At 39.3% G+C, this 20503-nt stretch overlaps 1 protein-coding gene across 1 annotated transcript in view; it reads right to left on the bottom strand.

Annotated features, from left to right (window-relative positions):
- Positions 1–7669, bottom strand: part of RALGAPA2 (Ral GTPase activating protein catalytic subunit alpha 2) — a 409525-nt gene extending 401856 nt beyond the window's left edge. The window contains 2 exon segments of the mRNA XM_043983629.1: positions 6803–6958; positions 7593–7669. Coding sequence (XP_043839564.1) covers positions 6803–6958; positions 7593–7635 — 199 coding nt within the window. The 5' untranslated portion in view covers positions 7636–7669.
- Positions 7670–20503: the final 12834 nt, after the last annotated feature.

Here is a 20503-nt window from a genome sequence, read left to right as displayed (position 1 = left end):
ACTCAGAATGGGGAAGGGATAATACCACTCTACTTTACCCTGGTCCAGGACTATAGCTGAAATATTGTATCCAGTTCTAAAAATACATTTAAGGAAGAACATTCATCAGGAAGATAAAGTCCAAAGTAGGGCAACCAGAATGGTGAAAAGCCTCAAAATCATGCTGTATAAGAATCTGTTGAAAAAACTAGATATGTTTAGCATGAGGATAAAACACCTTTTGGAGGGGGGGGGGGCGCTATAGGGAAAGGAGAGTCTGTTTTCAAATAACTGAAGGACTATTACATGGGGGGGGGGAAAGAATAGACTTGTTCTACTTGGCACCAGAGCACAGAATTAGAATAAATGGGTGGAAGTGCAATGAAGCCAATTTAGGCATGAAGTAAGAAAGAACTTCCTAACAATTAGAGCTATCCCAATACAGAACAGGCTGTATAGTGGGTTCAACCCCAGTGGAGGTCTTCAGGCCATGGAGGAAAGCCAACTTGTTGGTACGTCATAGAAGTTATTTTTGTCATGCACGGGTTGGACTAGGTAGGCCTCTGAGATTCCCTTTCAGCTTGGAAATTTTGTAATTCTGTGAATTGTGAACATCTAAACAATTATAATATTTATAATTATAATGTCAAAAGGGAGGAAAAAAATTAAAACCCTTCAAGTACACAACAGTCCCCTAGACAAAATTAGTACAAGAGAAGGAACAAAATATATCCAGTTCATATCAAGATATTCAATTTTCATATCAGTGCTTTCCCAATACACTTAGAAAGAAGGAAAAACTCCAAGGAAAGATGATATGTTCTAGAAAGCTAATACTCTGAACTGCGTAGTACCAAAAACTTTTAATGCTTGTTTAAAAAAATATTCTTTTCAAGTTCAAGGTCATTTCTGTTTCTAAAATTATTTGTTCAGCTCCTATTGAAGCCATTTGACCTACAAATGTTCTAAAATTTAAATTTATATCCAAACTATTTCCACTAATAACCTACCTTCTCAGAGGAGGATTTGAAGACAATTGTCTTTAAATACTTAAAGTAAAATAAATGAGCTTAATCTTTCATATCACTTCTGCTCTTCCTATACTATACGACTAAGGTGTTTCCATCCTAGAAATATATTGCCAATTATATTTGGATTATATACAAGTATATACTCATTTGGCTATAAGTAATCTTAATATTTCCAAAAAAGTTAAAAAAGAAAATATGATGGTAACATATTTCTAGAAACAAGGTCATTTGAAAAGGACAATAATTAAGGCTGACAGGCTTGAATTATACCTATCAGTTTTGTTTTGATTTACAGAACTACCATGTGACATTCAAGTTCATGTGGACATCTCATGCCATCTGCTCTGCTTGCCAAGTCAACTGTAGTAAGCCAGCAGTACACAAACTTAGAAGAACCTTTCCTCTAGTATTATCAGATTAAGCTTGATATTCCAAAGCCTCTTCAGAACAATGCTGAAAAGGAAGCTAGAACAAAATTTGCACAAGCAGCTAATCTATTAGGAAAATTTGGCATAACAACATAAAATTTTGAGAGTTTATCCATAATTAAAGTTTATCTTTCTTCAACAAATTAATATTCTGAAATACTCTTCAGACTGTAACAGTCATTTGAAATTTTGGAAAGGAAAAGGAAAAAAATCTTGTTAAATGGGCATTGTGTCCTCCCCCCCAAGATCTAGTCCAAATCATCAACTGACAAATGAAAACATTTCCACATAAATGAATGAAGCATTTATTAAATGCTTGCTATGTACAAAGCACTGAGGATAGAAATATAAAAGTAAGATAGTCCCAGCTCTCAAGGAACTCACATTTCAGTAAGGGAGACAACATGTAGGGAAGATTTCAACCATAAGTGCAAGAGAAAAGTCCCACAATCCTTGGAGTACAGATCTTATCAGTTTCTGACAATAAAGAACCTGATGGTGCCAAAGACTAATGACCATAACTGTATTTTCTGGGTCTTCACAGCTATAGCATGTACAAGTATAGGTCCCACGAAGCATCTGCACAGGGGTTGTTTTCCAGGATGATGGCTAAAGACAGTAGCTGAGGGAATAGCATTACTATTCCCAAAGCTTTTTCAGTTCACTCTCCTAGCTGTCTTCATCAGTCTGAATGAGACCAGTGGTCAAGGTGGTGGTTTGAATTGCCTGGCACATGCTGCCTACCATCTCTCCCTAAGGGTGCCTTACTGCTGAAGCTCAGCTGGCCTGTCTGCCCTATATGGTTCACTCCTTCTCCACAGGAAATGCCTCCCCCAATGATGAGAGTAAGGGTTAAGCTAGAAGAAGGACCAGAAGAGGGGAGGGGTTCTAGTGCTTATCTTCAGCTGTGGTGATGAGGAAGGTGAGCCCCATTTTCACCATGATTTCTCTTTCAAGGATTGGCTTCAGAAACTGAGCTGGAAGTAGTTTGGAAGATACTATACCCAAGGCTCTTGGGCTCAGGGTCCTGCACGGTTTCCATCTGGGTCTGAGGGGGGGCCAGTGTGGTTTGACTTGCCTGGCACGTGCTACCTCCTCAGAGTGCTCTGCTGCTTTACCCACATGGACCTGTCCATGGAACTTAGATAATATGATATGGTGGGAAGAGCATGAGCTCTAGCTCCAGATCTGTCATAACTACAATAGCTAGTGTCTTAGGACAGACAATCACTTCACCTCTGTGTACTTTAGACTCTTCCTCTGTAAAATCCGAGAAGTGACCTAAGAAGACTCTAAGGTTCCTTTTAAGCTCATCTAGTCTACATTTTATTTTCGCCTCATTTGCTTCACCTCCTTTCTACTTCTTGACTTTGGATTTATGTGACATTGAGCCTGACCTTCTGTTTTTATGTCCTGCTGCTGCTTTCACGGCTCAGCCTGGAGGCCTGTAAGTTTTCAGTGTTTCCAAAGGGGCATGATCTGGGAGAGGTCTAGTCACTGCCCTCCTGGTCTTCGCTCTGAAGGTCCTTACACAGGTAGGGCCCCTGCTCCTTTGCAACCACTTCACTCCTCTCTGCCCTCAAACTGTGACCAGAAACTGGGTAATGAGTGACAGAGCTGACAAATGGTACCTGTTCCTTCTCCCAGGAAAGAACTTGTGGGTGCTGAACTGTGCCCCCCACAGCTAGTGCTGCTGCCACAGCTAGTGCAACTTCTGCTGGCTAGCACTCCTGGCCAGCCTCAATCCCAGTGTCCGCAGACCTCTCTTTCTGTCTTCCTATGCTACCCTGGACTAGAAAAATGACCCATTATGACTTTTTCTTAGCTTTCCCACTTAGAATTCCATTTGGTGTATTAGGAGAACTCAGAAATGCTGGCTTTACTCCACCATCTTGCCTCCACCTGAAGAATTTTATTGATCTTTCTATAACTAAATTCATCATCTTCCCCAACCCAACTTATCTCTCAATAACACCACAACTCTCCTCATCATCAAGGTCTAAAACAGTTCTTGAACTCTATCATCTTCAATGTCCACATAAGCAAACACCAAGTCATCAATTTTTTTCCTTCAAAAGTGCATCTTTTCATCTCCATTTTGATTGCTACCAACTAAACCAGACTAAATTAATGTCACTGGCCTGAATTTCAGTCTCTTTCTTTCAATCCTTCCTAAAGCTGCTCCTAGATGAATATTTTTAGTCTCTCATCCCTATATTGTATCTATTTTGCTGTCTCCCTGGTAAGACTGTAACTCCTCAAGGCCAAGGCCTATTTCACTGATGTCTTTGTATCCACAGCACCTGACACATAGTAGGTGAATAATAAACGCATGATGTTACTCCTCTGCTCCAGAACCTCACTATTCCTACCATGTTGGTCCTCTACAGGTACTACTTTATATAATTAGTCTTATTTTCCACTTATACTCGATTTGCACCTATAACTCTTGTCAAGCTAGCTTCCTCACTAACACATTGATTATACCATGCTCATCATCTTTTAAGGTTACATTAAGGTTATTATCTTTTTCAGGAATGCTTCCCTTCTTCCTTTATCCTAACCTTTGGCAGTATGGTCTGATCTTCCACAATTTATGCCCTAGTAGCATAGCCTTTGGGAACCCAGCTTGATTGAGGCATCAGAGTTTTCATTTGAGACTATAATGTTTTATATAAGTGGTTGATTTCCCCATAACCAAAATTTAAACAGTATGGTGTAGACACCTGACCTAGAAAGGCAATACACCTAAAGCTCTTCATCTGTTTATTAGTGTGGCCACTATACTCGCGTTTTCCATCTGCAAAATGAGATTAAAAGTATCTGTCCCAAATCTACTACTTAATATATATACACACATATGTATACATGTATGTAAATATATGTGTGTGTATCTATATGTAAATTCAGTTATAGATAGTATAATGGAGCCGTTATCAGGCCACAGAGAAATACTCAACTTCATGCCCACAGATTGTATTACTAATCTTAGCCATTTGCCTTGAAATACAGACTACTGTTCATAAAGGATGGATCAGCAGCTACCAAAAAAGGCCACAAAGCTCATATCTATCTTACTAATGGTGTATTGGATAGTATCGTTTTTGTATACAGAGAGAAATATTGGTAGGGAGATAATATATAAAAGTGTAAAAGTGTTATACAAATGCCAGTTTGAAACAGTAATTATTAATATCTCTAAACAGCTCCCAGAGACCATGGGTTTAACTTTACATCTTTTAATTTAAGCTTTATTTTTTAAAAAAATGTTCAGGTTCTAAAAGAAGCACCAAAGGCAAGATATATGATATGGCTGTCAATAATTAAATTTTCTCTCTATATATACACACTAAAGGACTACAAGCTTCCAGAAACATTGGACCATAATCTGATTCCATGTAGCTCAGAACAAAATCTTTGCCATGTTACAAAAAACAAATGTATTTAATCATGACTGTAACTCCATCCAAAAATATATGCATACAATTAATGAGAAAATTGATAACTACCTTCTGAATTTTATATAACTAAAGATAATTTCGGTGAGGCATGCAAGCCTCATAGGTCAAATTATATGATGAAGTGCTTTAAACTAAAACACAAACCTTACAGTAAAACAATTAACTCAGGGTAGATTGAAAAATTTCTTTTTGAAAGTGGCAGAATATACTTTTTTATCTAAAAAACTAAATTGAACTAGGCTTAATTGGACCAGACTTTACAAATTGTAGTCAATTCTGTGGGCTCACATAGAAACAACAGTTAGACCAAAACATTCACAAGATAGCAAAGGCTTTCATTTAAATTTGCACTTTAAACACAGCGCTTAGTTGTTTAAAAAAAATATCTCTAGTTGGTAATATTGATCATCTTACTATTGATCTGGAATACTACACAAAGCAACCTGCAGATGGGAAGTAAGAAAGTTTAATGCACAAAGAAAACCAGAGTTCATTGTCATCAAAATTATAAACTAGCTTATCAAAGTCATTAACAATCAATCAACAAGTAAGTCAACAAGCATTTAAAATCTAGCTTTCATTTTAAACCAAGATTGTGTAATCTTCATGGAACAAGAATCAGGATAGTTTTGTGCAGTATAATCCACTCTTTTCCTGTCAGCCTAAATTTTGACACTAGAATTTAAGTGAAAAATGATCAACTCATGCTACTTAAATTTAGAAAAAAACAAAAATCTTATTGCACCACATTAGTTTTATGAGTCAACTGCTTCAGTCTGGATGTTAATGGTCACATTTAAGACTTTAAAAACTTTTCCCAAACAAATGGGATCTTTTCCTTATTTCTTAGAAAAATACAAACTAAAAGTCATCATGAGGGTTGTTTTTTTTTTTTCATTTGGTTTTGGTTGCCACACAGTTAGCCTAAGATGAAGCTATTTATAAGGAGAAAACAAAGTTTTCATTTAAGTGAAATAGTCTAGAAAGATAAGAAAATGGAAACAAACAAAGCATCTCCTCCAGGGCCAAACCCCGACTCAGCAGCAGAATACATGCACTATTCAAAGTGACGGAAGTATTGCCAGCACTTTCACACCCAGATGGGTTGGCCATCATTGTCAACTTATGGTACACCCATCAGAAGCCCACACCATGACCCCACCAGCCCCTTAAAAGTTAAGAAGGCATAAGCTCTCATCATTTTATTTCTAAAGGAGTAAAGGGTTATGCTCTCTAAACTCCGGAGGCAGGTGTCAAAATACAAACTCAACCATTCACCGCCAGATAAGACTGAAAAGTTTGGAGAGAGTGTTGTGTATTGACCAGCTTGGTGCCTCTATACTTCTGTGTCTACTCTCAAAGAGAAGTTATCAGAGGGCAAAGGCTGTCCCGAACCCTAGGGGTTACCGAAGAGATCCAAAAGCCCAGACTCACTGCAGGCAACTTTCCGAACGATGTTTTTAAACCGCGATGTAGCCGGTCCAATTCAATTCCATTCAATAAATATTTATTAAGCGCTAGGCACTGTGCTAAGCCAGTGACAGTCATATAAATAAAACAAGGCTGCTCGGTTCTTCGCCCTCCAAGCCCCCAATTCACTTTGTTCCACCCAGAGAACTGTGGAGGGGATCTGGGGGGAGGTGTGCACCCTGCACTCCTCTTTATGGGGCCCCACTAGCCACCAGGGAGCCTCTTCCAAGACGCTCTTTCAGCACCCGGAAACTCCGGACAGTTTTCCACCCCGCCAAAGGGTGAGCAAGGTGGCCCTTTGGCAAAGTCCATCGCCGCGCGGAGCAGGTGAGTCCCGAAACCCCTGCCCAGGTCCAGCCTCGTGCGCGCCCCCCGGGGTCTCCCCCGCCCCCCAGTCACCTAGCAACGCGCCGGGGCGACCCCCCCCCCTCACCTAGAAGCGCTCGGAGGTGTTTCAGGCGGGTCAGCACGTCCTTCTTCGGGTCCAGCACTTTCTGGGTCGATTTCTTGACATCCCCGTGGCTCCTCCGGGAGAACATCCGCCGCGGGCGCCCGAGCACCGAGCCTCGGGGGAAGGTAGCCGCCTCCGCTGCGCCGGGTTACGGCATACGGTCAGTGCCGTGCCGGGGTGGGCACCACACGCACACTCACTCACTCACGCACACACACTCTTTACCCACGCTCGCGCGTCCCCACCCCCACCCGCCACGACCACTCATCACTGCCCCCTAAAAGCACCACAGCCGCCGCCTGCCCGCGGCTCCCTCCTCTGGGGCTCCAGGAAGGAGGGGAGGGGCCGGGCATGGGGGAAAAGGGGGAGGAGGGAAGGAAGGAGGTGTCAACACGGAACTGACCAGCCCTACACCACGTGAGAAGGCGACCAGCCCGCCTTCCCCCCCACCCCCCTTCCCATCCACAAACTCACGCGCTCAGCCAGTGCAGGATCTCCTTGGCCGTGACTCCGCCCCGCCCCCGCCCCGCCATGGTCCAATGCGCAAGCGCAAGAGTTCTACAGACAAGGCACCTCTTCTTCCCTCTCCAACCCTCGATCGAAAAAAAAAAAAAAGCTTGGGAAGCGCGCGACAAAGACTAGCTACCCCACCTCCCAGAGAACAGTTCCAGAACTACAATCCCGGCGTGCAAAGTGCTATGGATAACTCGGCGTGGGGCGGAGGGAAAGGTCTGTGTGCAATGTGCCCATCGCCTCTCCCTTGCCTAGGTACCTAGCACGTGCCGCATGCCCTCCTGGGAAATGTAGTCCTTCATTGAACTGAGCCCTGGGACCGTCTTCCACACCGAGGCCAGCTTCCCCCTCCGGGTATAGGGAGAACCTTTGTTCCTCCTCCTCCTCCTCCTCCTCCTCCTCGCTCCGCTGCACTATGGGACTTGTAGTGGCTTTCCCCTCCAGGCACGCACAGTTTGCTGGGTTAGTAGGACACAATCATGAGCTAGAAAACCTATAGTCGTCCTTGTAGAAGTAATTTCAGTCTCCGTTTTATACAGAGTACAGGTCTATGGGCAATTTTAGTCCTTTATATTAATAGAAAAATTGTGCTCCCCATATTGACTCAAAACAGAAGAATTTGGGGCATTTCGAAATGAAACTGGCATTCTTGGGTTCGCCTCTGAAGGGTACTGTCTTGGTCAGCTGACTGGGTGTGACAGCCCAGTAGGTATTGCACTAGGCTGTAACTTCGGACTATTAGATTCTCATCTAACTTCTGACGCCCCCTGAGTCGTTGGGCCATGGAGCAATGGTAGGAAGCTTGATGATGGTGGAAAGCTGTCAGGGTTCAAGTCCTGTCTCTGATGCTTATCCCCCATACGACCTTGGACAAGTCACTTCACACTGTTTCCTCACTCTAGGGACTGTGGAGTCCCTTTCATCACTAGGTCTAGGACCCCATGACCTATTCCTCTTAACTTTTACAGTTTTAAAATGAGGATCTGAAGTTGCATTACCCACCAAGCTTCCAGGAGCGCTCTGGAGATTAATGAAGATCATCTTTATTATTTGAAGAAAATGCACACTTTTTTCTTTTTCTTTCTTTCTTTCTTTCTTTTTTTTTGTGCAAGGTCATGTAATATTCCAGTAGCAGAACCAGAAATAGAACCTGTGAGATCTGACTCACACTGCACTAAGCCTTTTAAGGTCATCAGCATATTTCCTGAGGGCAGAATTTTGAGATACAATAAGGGGGTCTTTTCAAACACAAGAAAAATTTCACCAAAATTGCATTTCCTGATTCCACAACTCAGAAGAAATTCAGTGTCCTCCAATAACATAAAATTGGCTTTAATTTACAGTAACAGAAGCCATATATTGGAAACAAAAGTTGTTGGCAATGCTAGGCATTTCAGGTATGAAAAAAAAAGTTATACATCGTTATAGCAAGTATTCATTTTGTCTGATCTGCAGGAAAATAGCATCAGTACCTGAAAACAAGAAATAATGTGGAAAACTCTTTTTAGTCTCTTCTTCAATCTTCTCCTGAACCCAAGTAAAATGCTCGCAAGTATAAAAAATAGAAAGCTTGAGGTTGAGTTAGTGTTCTTATACTGTAACTAGACTGAATTCAGATGTGAAAAAAATCTGAGTTCAAATGAGGGTTTAGATACTTAATAAGCACATGACTGTGGACAAGGCATAAAACTTCTCTGCTCAGTTTTCTTGTCTATAAAATGAAGAAAATAATCCTTATACTACCACTTCACAGAATTATTGTAAGGAAAGCACTTTGTCAACCTTAAAGCACTATATATAAAATTGTTATTACCTCCATCTACTCAAAAATATACTCTAATTTTTGAGACACAAAAAAAGCACAAAAGTAACTATGATGAAGATCCTCAGAAGGCTTATTTATCTCTGAGCCTTATCTAGTTTCTATCAGAACCATTACTCCAACTTATTCCCCAACAATGACTTGTACTTTCAACATCCCAGCCAACAATTTGCACCCTCACTTGCCCCAAATTAGTCAGTGATCTGCACTGTCAGCACCCCACCCTCATCTTCACCCTAGTTATAGCAGTAATAATGATAAGACTGGAGGAAATAAAAAAAAATTTCCCAATTAGTAAGAGATTAAAGCAAATCCCTAGATTTGAAGAATCAGAACAGGAAAGAAGTCATTAATTGGATAATTATAATAATAGCTGATATGATGCTTATATGTGCCAGGCACTGTGCTAAGTGCTTTACAATTTTTATTTCATTTGATCCTCACAACAACCCTAGCAGGTAGGTACTATTATCATCCCTATTTTACAGATCAGGAAACTGAGGTAAATGGAGGTTAAGTGCCTTGACCAGGGTCACATAGGTACTAAGCATCTGAGGCTCAATTTGAACTCAGATCTTCCTGACTTTAGGCCTAGGGCACTATCCCCTGCATAATCCAAATTTAGCTGCATTTAGGTCTCTGTCATTTGTGGGAAAGCCCTATACCATCATCCATTTATAAATTCAAAGAGATTAGACACAGACCCTATCTTCTGCTAATTTATGAATAAATGAATAAAAACATTTATCAAGTACTTAGTATGTGCTAAGCATTGGGGATGAAAACAGAAACATAAGACAGTCTGTGCTCTGGGGGAGCTAACATTTTTATGGGAGAGACAACATATATGGAAAGTGTCAGCTACAAGTCCAATGCAAAGGCCCATGGTCATGACTCTACTTCAAAGCCATTTCCACCCATAAATCCATATCCATTTCTGATGTTAAACCAGTTGACAATGCGAAGGACTTTGGTGGCAAGAACTTCCTTTATAGATATGACCATAGGACCTGCAAGAGTAGCTATAAGGCTGCTTCTCCACAGGAGTTGTTTTCCCATCATAACAGCTTTGGACACTGCCAAAAGCATTGCTATTCCTAAGGCTCTTGATTCAAGGTGTTGGGATGTCTCCATTCAAGGTCTATGGGGAGATGGTGGTCAAGGTGATAGTAGATGGTAATTTGACTTGCCTGCACATACTGCTTCTTGCCTCATCTTCAGGGTGCCCTGCTGTTTCAGCTCAGCTGGTGGCTTTATATGTGGGCATGTTTTTGACATTTGGTAAGGATCTGTTTTTCACAGGAGTCACTTTCCCTAATGATGGTTTTGGGACTGGCCAGGAAGAAGGACCAGTGGTGGTGGTAGGTGGTGCTACTGTCATACCCAAGGTATTATATTATGTAAATTACATTTTAATTTCATCTTGTATATGTGGAGGCAAACATAAAAAGAGGTAAATAATTGTACCACCATCAACCCCAAATCAAAGCTGAACATCAGAAAATCTGGGTTCCAGGCACAAGTCTCCTTATGACTTCTGTGACCTTGGACAAATCAGTTAGCCTCTAGGCTTCAGGTTTTTCATCTATAACAATTAAGAGATATAATTAGAAAATATCTGTAGTCCCTTTCAGCTCCCCTCATTTTACAGATGAAGAAATAGGCCCAATGAAGTTAGTGACTTACCCAAGGTCATAAGTAAGCCATTTCAGTCTCTACAATTTTCTCTTACTAAGAATTCCACTCTGATATTAGCTTTTTGACTGTGGGCAAATCATTTTGGATTCTGCTGTCCTGATTGGTGACTGGCTCATGTAGCCCAGTATATCCATGCCAGCTCTAGACATGCTTCACTTTATTGACAGGAGATCTTGCCAGATGCCTTATACGGACCCACCATATCTTGTGCAAACACCCCGCCACCATTCCCACTTCTAGAACCATAGTCTTTGTGACTCCACTCCTTATAATTTTCCAAAGTAAAACATCCCTCCCCTATATGTGTTGTTTCCTCCTATTAGAATATAAGCTTCTTAAGGGCAAGAACTATCTCCACTTTTGTATTTGTGTCTCCAGAACCTAGCATGGTACTTAATAAATGCCTTTTCATTTATTAAATCATGCATTCATTCATCAATCTGGGTCCCTGTTTCTCATTTATAAAATGAAAGGGATTAGACTAGGTCACCTGTGAGATGTCTTCCTATAATTCTAAGTGACAAGTATTCTTCACCTTTGACATGAAAATAAAACAAGGATGGATTCAACTGGGGGTGTTTAATCTGGAGCAGAAAAAACACAGGGGAGACATGACTTCTTTCTATCAAGTATTTGAAGGGTTGTCATATAGAGGAAAACAACTAGCAACAAGAGATAAATGTTGCAAAGAGATAAATTTAGGTTTGATGTCATGAAAAACTTGGCAGTCCAAAAACTTTACAAAAGTAGCATTGAGCTGTCTCCAGGGATATTGAGTTCCCCCTCATTGGAGGTCTTCGAGAAAAAGATGATGACAACTTGTCAGGAATATTTCACTGATGATTCTTTTTATTGTATTACCTGGATTAAATGTCCATGTAAGTCTTTTCCAACTCTGAAATTCTGTGAAGTAGTTACTTTGTTGAGTCCTCTCCATTCCTTCTCTCTGTAGCTCTTCCATTTTCTAGGCATTTCTCCCCTACTACTTCCTATTTTTCACTGCTGACCTTCCACCCACCTTCACCAAAGAAATAAAGAGGCTGAAAGCCATTTGAGAATTGTGAGAATAGGGGCAGCTAGGTGTCGCAGTGGATAGAGCACCGGCCCTGGATTCAGGACTACCTGAGTTCAAATCCGGCCTCAGACACTTAACACTTACTAGCTGTGTGACCCTGGGCAAGTCACTTAACCCCAATTGCCTCACTAAAAAAAAAAAAAAAAAAAAAAAAAGAAAGAGAATTGTGAGAATGGTAGGAGATGCAAAGAAAATAAACAGAAATCTACCTCCTTATGTTCCTTATAAGGTGTATTTAGTTGGGCAGGCAGAGAAGAAGGTAAAAGATATCTGGTAACTTATACTAGATTATCATGAGCTGAATATAGTTGTCTCCCAATTGCTCTGGCTGCTCTTAACCTTGTCAACATGGTATAACAGGCAGTCCAGGTCCTGGGTGAGTGTTAGGGAGTTAGTGAACTTGCCAATGCTTTTTCCCTCCTTTTGCGTTTGAGACTTAGTCAGGGTCAATCTACTTCTCCCTGGGAAGGAATTCAGTATACCTTCGGTGTTCTTTCTCAAAGTTATTTAAATTCTTTATATCGCTACAGTTTGTTGAGCGAAGATCTGAAAGGGGCCCCGCTTTCTTAGAACATGAATATCTACTACCACATCGATGATGTTATATTGGATAGGCTGGATGAAATCACACTGGCGGAGACACTAGATTGGATAGTGGTTCACATAAGTGGTGAGTGGTGGGAGCTGTCAAGTCCTCCCACCACAGCAGACACCATCAAAGTTCTTATAGAACATATAGAATATATCTTATAGAATATATGGACCCTTCTATATTATTGCCTCTGATCAGGACACCCATTTTTCTCTGAGAAATTCTGAGATTGAGCCCTTTGGAATCACATTTTTTTGGTTTCCCATCTTCCATATGATCTGCAGGGAGCTAGTATCATTTAATTCTGAAATTGACTTTTAAGACAACATGCCTGATAATTGAGATATGAAAGCCCACAGACACTGTGTCTTTCATAGATCAGCACTACTCTGGAAGAAGAAGTCCAGCAGGTTCTTGCAGCTGTCCTTTAGGAAGATTCCCCTGATAAGGATATAATTTGAAACATATTCCCAATTAATCCTCTCTAGTCTTTCCTTATTTCATTTTCTGTGTGGAATCACCTGGTCTTGAGCTTTCTGACACTTCAGAATGTTCCCTGCAACTTTGGAAACAGTCCAAGTCTTTAATTGGCAGTTTTCTTTTTCCTTAAGATAGTTCAGATAATTCCAAGATCTGGAATTATTGGGAGATGCTTTGCTTGTTAACTATATGGGAAAGGTGAAGCTAACTTTTCATAATCATGGCAAATGGGAATTCACCTGGAAGAAAGGGGATCCTTTGGTGATTTATGGCAACAGTCCCTGGAAGAAAATGAGGAGGAAGTTTTCATCTAGCTCCCAGAGATAAAGAGGAGATAGCCCCTCAGTAGGGGCCTCTAATGGGGCCAAAATGTGGTATCATCCCCACGATGGGAAACTCAAGGAGGCAAGGGGACAGTTTGGCTGGTGTTCTGAGGAAGATTGAGTGCGTGACAGAACAGGTGAGTCCCAATATTAACCTAGATCCCAGGACAGGCTGCACGCAAAAGACTTATGACCTCTTAGGTACCTTGTTACACAATAAACCCACAAGGGGAATCAGTGGTGGTGTTGGACCTGATGTTCCTCTTAATGTTCCTGGTCATCAGAGTTATTTTTATACTAAGATATCTATTTTGAATTGCCACTAACATTACCTCCACTGTATGAATTACACTTTTATGGGATTGTTATATGTTTTTGTAACTTGTATAAAGTTCCTTCTCCAGTAGTGTTTCTACTAGCTTTTTCCAAAGTCCAGAATTGTTTTAAGACTATTTTAGCGGTAGAAGTTCTGGAAAAATTTTGAGACCTTGACACCAAAGAATGGGATATTGTAGGAGCAGCATCTGTCTTATGTAGGCTCAGCTGGTTTCCTTCAGTGGGGGTGAAGAGGCTAATCTTTGGGTTAGGTTTCCTTTAGCTTATCTTTTCTCCCCAAGTCTATCATTTTTATAAACTTCCCAATTACTGTCAAGGTCACCACCCTCCTTCCAAATGCTCAGGTTTACAACCTTGACTTTACCCACAACTCCTCATTTTCCCTCACCCCACATATCCAGTCAATTGTCAAACCTTGTCATTTCTGCCTCCATAACATCTCTCACATTGTTATTATACCCATTTTGCAGAAACAGAGGAAGAAAGAAATTGAAGGACATGTAGGATCAGGGGGAATTCCACAGAAGGAAATTTCAAATTATTAGTATAAAGAAGACATTCCAACAAGAGATGTTCAAAAGTAGAATAGACGCTATTCCTAAGTATTGAGGTAACTAAAGAATTCTTATACTTGGTTTTTCCAATCTTCTCACTCAGCTGAAAATGTTAGGAGTTTTGTTTTTGAAGATTTTGTTATTTGTCATGGATTTTCAGTGTTAATTTGATTTTTGGAAATTTGTTTTTTAGCCACCATATTTGCTTTTCAAATGAGTTCCTCGTGTCTCTTCTGACTGGGATGTTTATTAAGATAAGTAATAACAGGGGCAGCTAGGTGGCGCAGTGGATAAAGCACCGGCCCTGGAGTCAGGAGTACCTGAGTTCAAATCTGGCCTCAGATACTTAACACTTACTAGCTGTGTGACCCCGGGCAAGTCACTTAACCCCAATTGCCTCACCAAAAAAAAAAAAAAAGATAAGTAATAACAGAAAAGTTACAGGTCAAGTGGCTCAGTCATTATTGGTGAGACAGGTAGCTTCATCTTTTGGAAACTCCCTGCAAGTATGGTGGGCTCTGCCTTCCCTGTAACCTTCTCTTTGTCATTGTCTTGACTGGTTCCTAGAGTTCTTTTCATTCCTACTCTAAGAAGGAGATGCCACAGCAGCCATGCTTGGCTGCTTGGTGGCAAGGAGGCTGAGGAAGGCAGCCAGCATCTTTTTGGAGCTATGAACATTATGAAGACTCCATCTGCTGCATACATTGGAATTTCAGTGGAATTACTGCATAATCTGGCCCAGCAGATTCCTGTCAGCAATGCTGCTGTATCATCACTTTGTTCATTCACTCCATTCACTCAGAAGATGTTGGGCAACTTCTATAGTTTTGCTTCATGATTTGCTATGTTTCAGAGGTCCAGATGGCACTAAATCCAATCTGAAATATTCATTCTAGCAATTGTGGGTCTGAAATGGCATGAATCCTTTCAAAAACTGCTAACCCCGAAGACTCTTTGAGAAAATATGATTAAAATAATTCTTAAAAGGTTCTGAGCCATTGTAATATTTTTGAGTTAACAAACCATGCCATATTAAAAAAAACACACAGATTAAAGAGTAATGAAAACAAAACTATAAAATGTCTTGATAATTATAAAACTGAGTTGAAATAAAAAATACCAAAAAAGAGAAAACCTGTGATATACTCATTTGGGGAATCTTTTCTTTAGAAGTTAAAAATCCCAAAGGAATAAAAATATTTAATCTGATTTGGTTAAATATGTACTAATTAAAAATAGTTTAACAGTAATATGATTTTGATTCTTCTCCAAATAATATAAAACTCATCTAAAAATAGAATCACATTTAAACATTCTTTCCAGTTTATTTTAACAGCATTGTGCCAGAGTAGATAACTGCACCAATCACATGAAATTTCTTTGGTATATTTTTCTCCTTTTAAAAACACTTCATGAATATAAAAATGTTCATATATTAGAAAATAACACACAAGGCTAGCTTTTTCTTAGGATTAAAATAGTCTTGAGTTAGCAAAGGTGAGTTTATTTTCTATAGTTTTAAAGTTCATGCTTTTTTCTCTGGATGTTTACTAAAGTTGTAATATCTATTAATAGAAAAAAACTTTTAAATGAGCACCAATGAAATACTAAGTGTATAGAATATTGAATTCATTACCTCTTCATGTTGAGAGTAGGGTTTTTTGGGGGTGTGGGTAGCTTACAAAAAATAAAAAATGCTTTTCTATCTTGAAAAACCTTTATGATTTAAAAAATACTTCAGACACAAATAAGTAGTATAAAAAGAAAAAGATATGATGAAAACCCTGGTATCTTTAGTTGCATTGATTGATCCATACACAACAAATAATTTTTTTTCAGATCTCATAAAAATTCTCCAAAAAGCTTTTTAAGTTCAGAAAAATTTCAGTTAGCTTTAGTTCTAAAAACTTGGATTATTCTATTATCATTCTTTAAGTTGCTATAAGTTAAAATTTACACTTACCTAACATCTAAGGAAAGAGAAAAGTGATTTTTCTAAGCAAGATGTGCCTGCAATTCAAAAGATTGAAAAATGTCTAATTAGGTAACCAACAAGGAGAGAATATTGATTACAATTTGTCAAATGTATACAAGTGAAGAATCACAAGATCATAGAATCTAAGTTAGAAACAACTTCATAGGCAATGTAGTCTAACCCATCTCTAACCATGAATCTACTCTACAACTGTTTGAATACCTCAGATTAATAGCTGTCTCATCAATTTTATTCCAACTTTATTTCTCACATCCGTCCCTTGCTCTCCCCTCACACAGTCACCATTCTAGTGCAGTACCTCATCTCTTCTCACCAGAACCATTAAAATAACATCCTGCTCTTTCTCCCTTCTTCCAGTCTCTTCCCCATCCTCCACAAAGTTGACAAAATAATTTTTCCAGGACACAGGTCTGATGATGTCATTCCTGTCTTCATAAATCTTCCTTGGTTCCTTATATGAACTCCTCAGCCCTACATTTAAGACCCTCTGTATTCTGTCCCTATCTGCCTTGATAGACTAATTCCATACCACTTGGCCTCACAAATACTACATTCCAGCCAGACTATACTACTAAATATTCCTCTTATTCAGCATATATTCACAGAGATTTTCCCCCATGCCTGGAATACATATTTGCTGATCTCTGCTTCTCAGAAACCTGTCTTCCTTCAAATCCAGCCTCAGACACTTACTAGCTGTGTGACACTAGGCAAATCACTAAACCTTGTTTGCCTCAGTTTCCTCATCTGTAAAATGAGCTGGAGAGGGAACCAGCAAACTGCTCCAGTATCTTTGCCAAGAAAAGCCCAAATGGGGTCATGACTGAAAAATGATTGAACAGCAACAAAACTTTGGGGGGAGGAAGGCATTGGCAGCTGGGGAGATTAGGCTTCATGTAGAAGGAGGCACTTGAGCTGAGCTTGAAGAAAACTATAGATTTCAAGAAACAGAGGTGAGAAAGGAGTGTATGGTAGGCATGGGGATATCCTGTCCAAAGTAACAGATAAGAGGTGGAATGTCATCTGTGAGAAACAACATTTGTACATATTTTATTATGCCACAATTTTATAGAAGTACACATCTAAATGTTTATAAAAAATAATTATGATCTGAGTGCTTGACCCACAGTTATTAAGAGCTTACTGATTAATAAGCAAAAAACTACCAAAATATCAAATAAACAGCAAAAGAATCATACAAAAACATATACTCCAAATGCTTTTCAGTTTACTAGAAAGAAAAATGTGTATATAAACATTGATGAAATAACATATTTGCTTCAGTGCTCCTTCTGATCTTTTTCATCTGTGTTCTTACCAGATTAGTTGTTTGTTATTTTTATATAGTCCTATCTTTGTATATGTTATGGTCCTGATTCTGAGTTTTTTCTCAACATTAACTTGAATGACTCTTTCCATATTTTATATTCTTCATATTTGTCATTTTATATTGAAATAATTTTCTTATTTTGGCTTTCCAATAATATTCATATCATCTCTAGTTCATGACACGTGAGGGTCCATTGGAGGAATTAGGGCTATTTAGCCTGGATAAGAGAAGACACAAGTTGGGATGAGAGAGAGAGAGAAGTATGTTTTCCATTTTCAAATATCTGAAAGGCTGTCATATGTAAGAGTTGTTTGACTTGTTCTGCTTGAACCTGGAGGACAGACTAAGCATAATTCATGGAAGTTGTAGAAAGGAAGATTACAACTTGATGCAAGGAACAACTTCTTAAAAATTTAAGCTGTACAACCTTAAAAGCAGCAAGCTTGAGAGGGTGTGGATTTTTCCCTACTAAAGTTCTTCAGACAAATGTATTTGACAAGTTCATGTTAAAGGGAAATTCTCGTTCAGATTTAGATTGGAGATTCTGTGATTCTATTAAATTGATTTTTGCTGTTCTTCAGTCATTTTTAGTCATGTATGATTCTTCATGACCCCATTTGAGGTTTTCTAGATAAAAATACTAGAGTGGTTTGCCATTTCCTTCTCCAGCTCATTTTACCACTGAAGAAATTCAGACAAACAAGGTTAACTGACTTGCCCAAAGTCACACAGCTAGTAAATGTCTGAAGGCTGGATTTGAACTCAGACTCCAGGCCCAACACTCTATCCACTGTGCCACCTAGCTGTCCCATTAAATTGATACCTCAACACCTTAATAGATGTATGATCTCATCGATGTGGCTATTTCCTCTACCAAGACAGATTGCAATCTTTCTATACCTTCCCATCCTATGCGATTCTTACCTATATTTTTTCCATAAATTCTCCAAAGAAGATTCATTCAACTCTCTGCTTCCTCAAATGTAAAATAAGAATAATAATAGCACCTACCTCATGAGGTTGTAGTGGGATCAAATGAGATAATATATGTAAAACATTTAGCAAAGTACCTGGAACATAGTAGGTACTGAATAAATTGTGTTGCCTTCCCTTCTACTCCTCTGTTATACTCATGTACCATTTGGGCTATAGACCTGAAATTTCTCACTCTGTGAACATGATTTGTCCACCTCCTCTTCTTGTCAAACATATGCTTGATGTCTTTGATACCACTGCTTGTGCATTTTGCCATTGATAATGCACTGCTGCCTCCATAAGTCCATCATGCATTCTTTTTATTGCCTCATAAGTCACCAACAAATTTGATTCTTATGCAATCATGGTGTCCCATGATTGAAAGTCATGTAGAAGGGGCAGCTAGATGGCGCAGTAGATAAAGCACTGGCCCTGGATTCAGAAGTACCTGAGTTCAAATCCAGCCTCAGACACTTAACACTTACTAGCTGTGTGACCCTGGGCAAGTCACTTAACCCCAATCGCCTCACCAAAAAAAAAAAAAAAGAAGAAAGTCATGTAGAATTATTAGTTATTCGTTATTATGAATGTTAAAAACTTGGACTTTTTATGCCACTGCATAGCTTAGAATCACTGAAAGTGGTGCACTTTCCAAAACACCATTCAGCCACATCTCCTTCTATTTAGTCTTGGGCCCACAGTTCTTCTCTAGTGCCTATCTAAGATATATACACCAATGGAGTAATTTGTCAACCTCCCTGTGCCTCAGTAATAAGCATTTTTTATCTACTTTCTTTTTTCAGGGTGAAAATGTTTATAAAATACAATTTATTTAGTTATTCTCATAATGTTAGACATATTGGCTGCTTTCAGGGTTTTGGTGGGGCAGGGATAGTACTTACAAGTAAAGCTACTAAAAAGCTTTTGTACAACTAGACATTTTTCCCTTTTAAAAATGTACTTCAACTTTGCCCAAAGAGCTATAAAACTGTGCATACCCTTTGATCCAGCAATACCACTGCTAGGTTTATATCCCAAAGATATCCCCCAAAAAAGAAAAAGACTTGTTTGTACAAAAATATTTATAGGGGGCAGCTAGGTGATGCAGTGGATAAAGCACCAGCCCTGCATTCAGGAGGACATGAGTTCAAATCTGGCCTCAGACACTTGACACTTACTAGCTGTGTGATCCTGGGCAGGTCATTTAACCCCCATTGCCCTGCAAAAAAAAAAAATTTTTTTAAATATATTTATTTTAGCTCTTTTTGTGGTGGCTAAGAATTAGAAATCAGAGGAATGCGCATCAATTGGGGAATGGCTAAACAAGCTGTGATATATGATGGTGATGGAATTTTATCATGCTATAAGAAATGACAAGCAGGATGATTTCAGAAAGGCCTGGAAAGACTTGTATGAACTGATGTATAGTGAAGTGAGCAGAACCAAGAGAACATTGTGCACAGAGACAGCAATATTGTTTGATGAAAAACCGAATGACAACTATTCTCAGCAATGCAATGATCCAAGACAATCCCAAAGGACTAATGATGAAGCATACTATCCACCTCCAAAGAAAGAACTGATATTAATTGAACACAGACTGAAGCATGCTATTTTTCACTTCCTTTCATTTTTTCTTTTATTCAAGTTTTGTTGTACAAAATTACTAATATGGTAATGTTTTACATAATTGCACATGTATAACCTATATCTGATTGTTTACTGCCTGAGAGAAGGGGAAGGGGAGGTAGGGGAGGAAGGATAAAATTTGGAACTCAAAACTATAAATAAAAATGTTTATTATTTAAAAAAATATATCCTTCAGAATTAGTTCAAGTAGGGGATCTCTGGACCAAAATGTATGATCAGCTTTGTTATTCTTTTTTTTTTTTTTTTTTTGTGAGGCAATTGGGTTTAAGTGACTTGCCCAGGGTCACACAGCTAGTAAGTGTTAAGTGTCTGAGGCCAGATTTGAACTCAGGTACTCCT

Source organism: Dromiciops gliroides, chromosome 2 (assembly GCF_019393635.1).
Source record: "Dromiciops gliroides isolate mDroGli1 chromosome 2, mDroGli1.pri, whole genome shotgun sequence".
NCBI lineage: Eukaryota > Metazoa > Chordata > Mammalia > Microbiotheria > Microbiotheriidae > Dromiciops > Dromiciops gliroides.
This window is presented reverse-complemented; position numbering and strand designations above follow the sequence as displayed.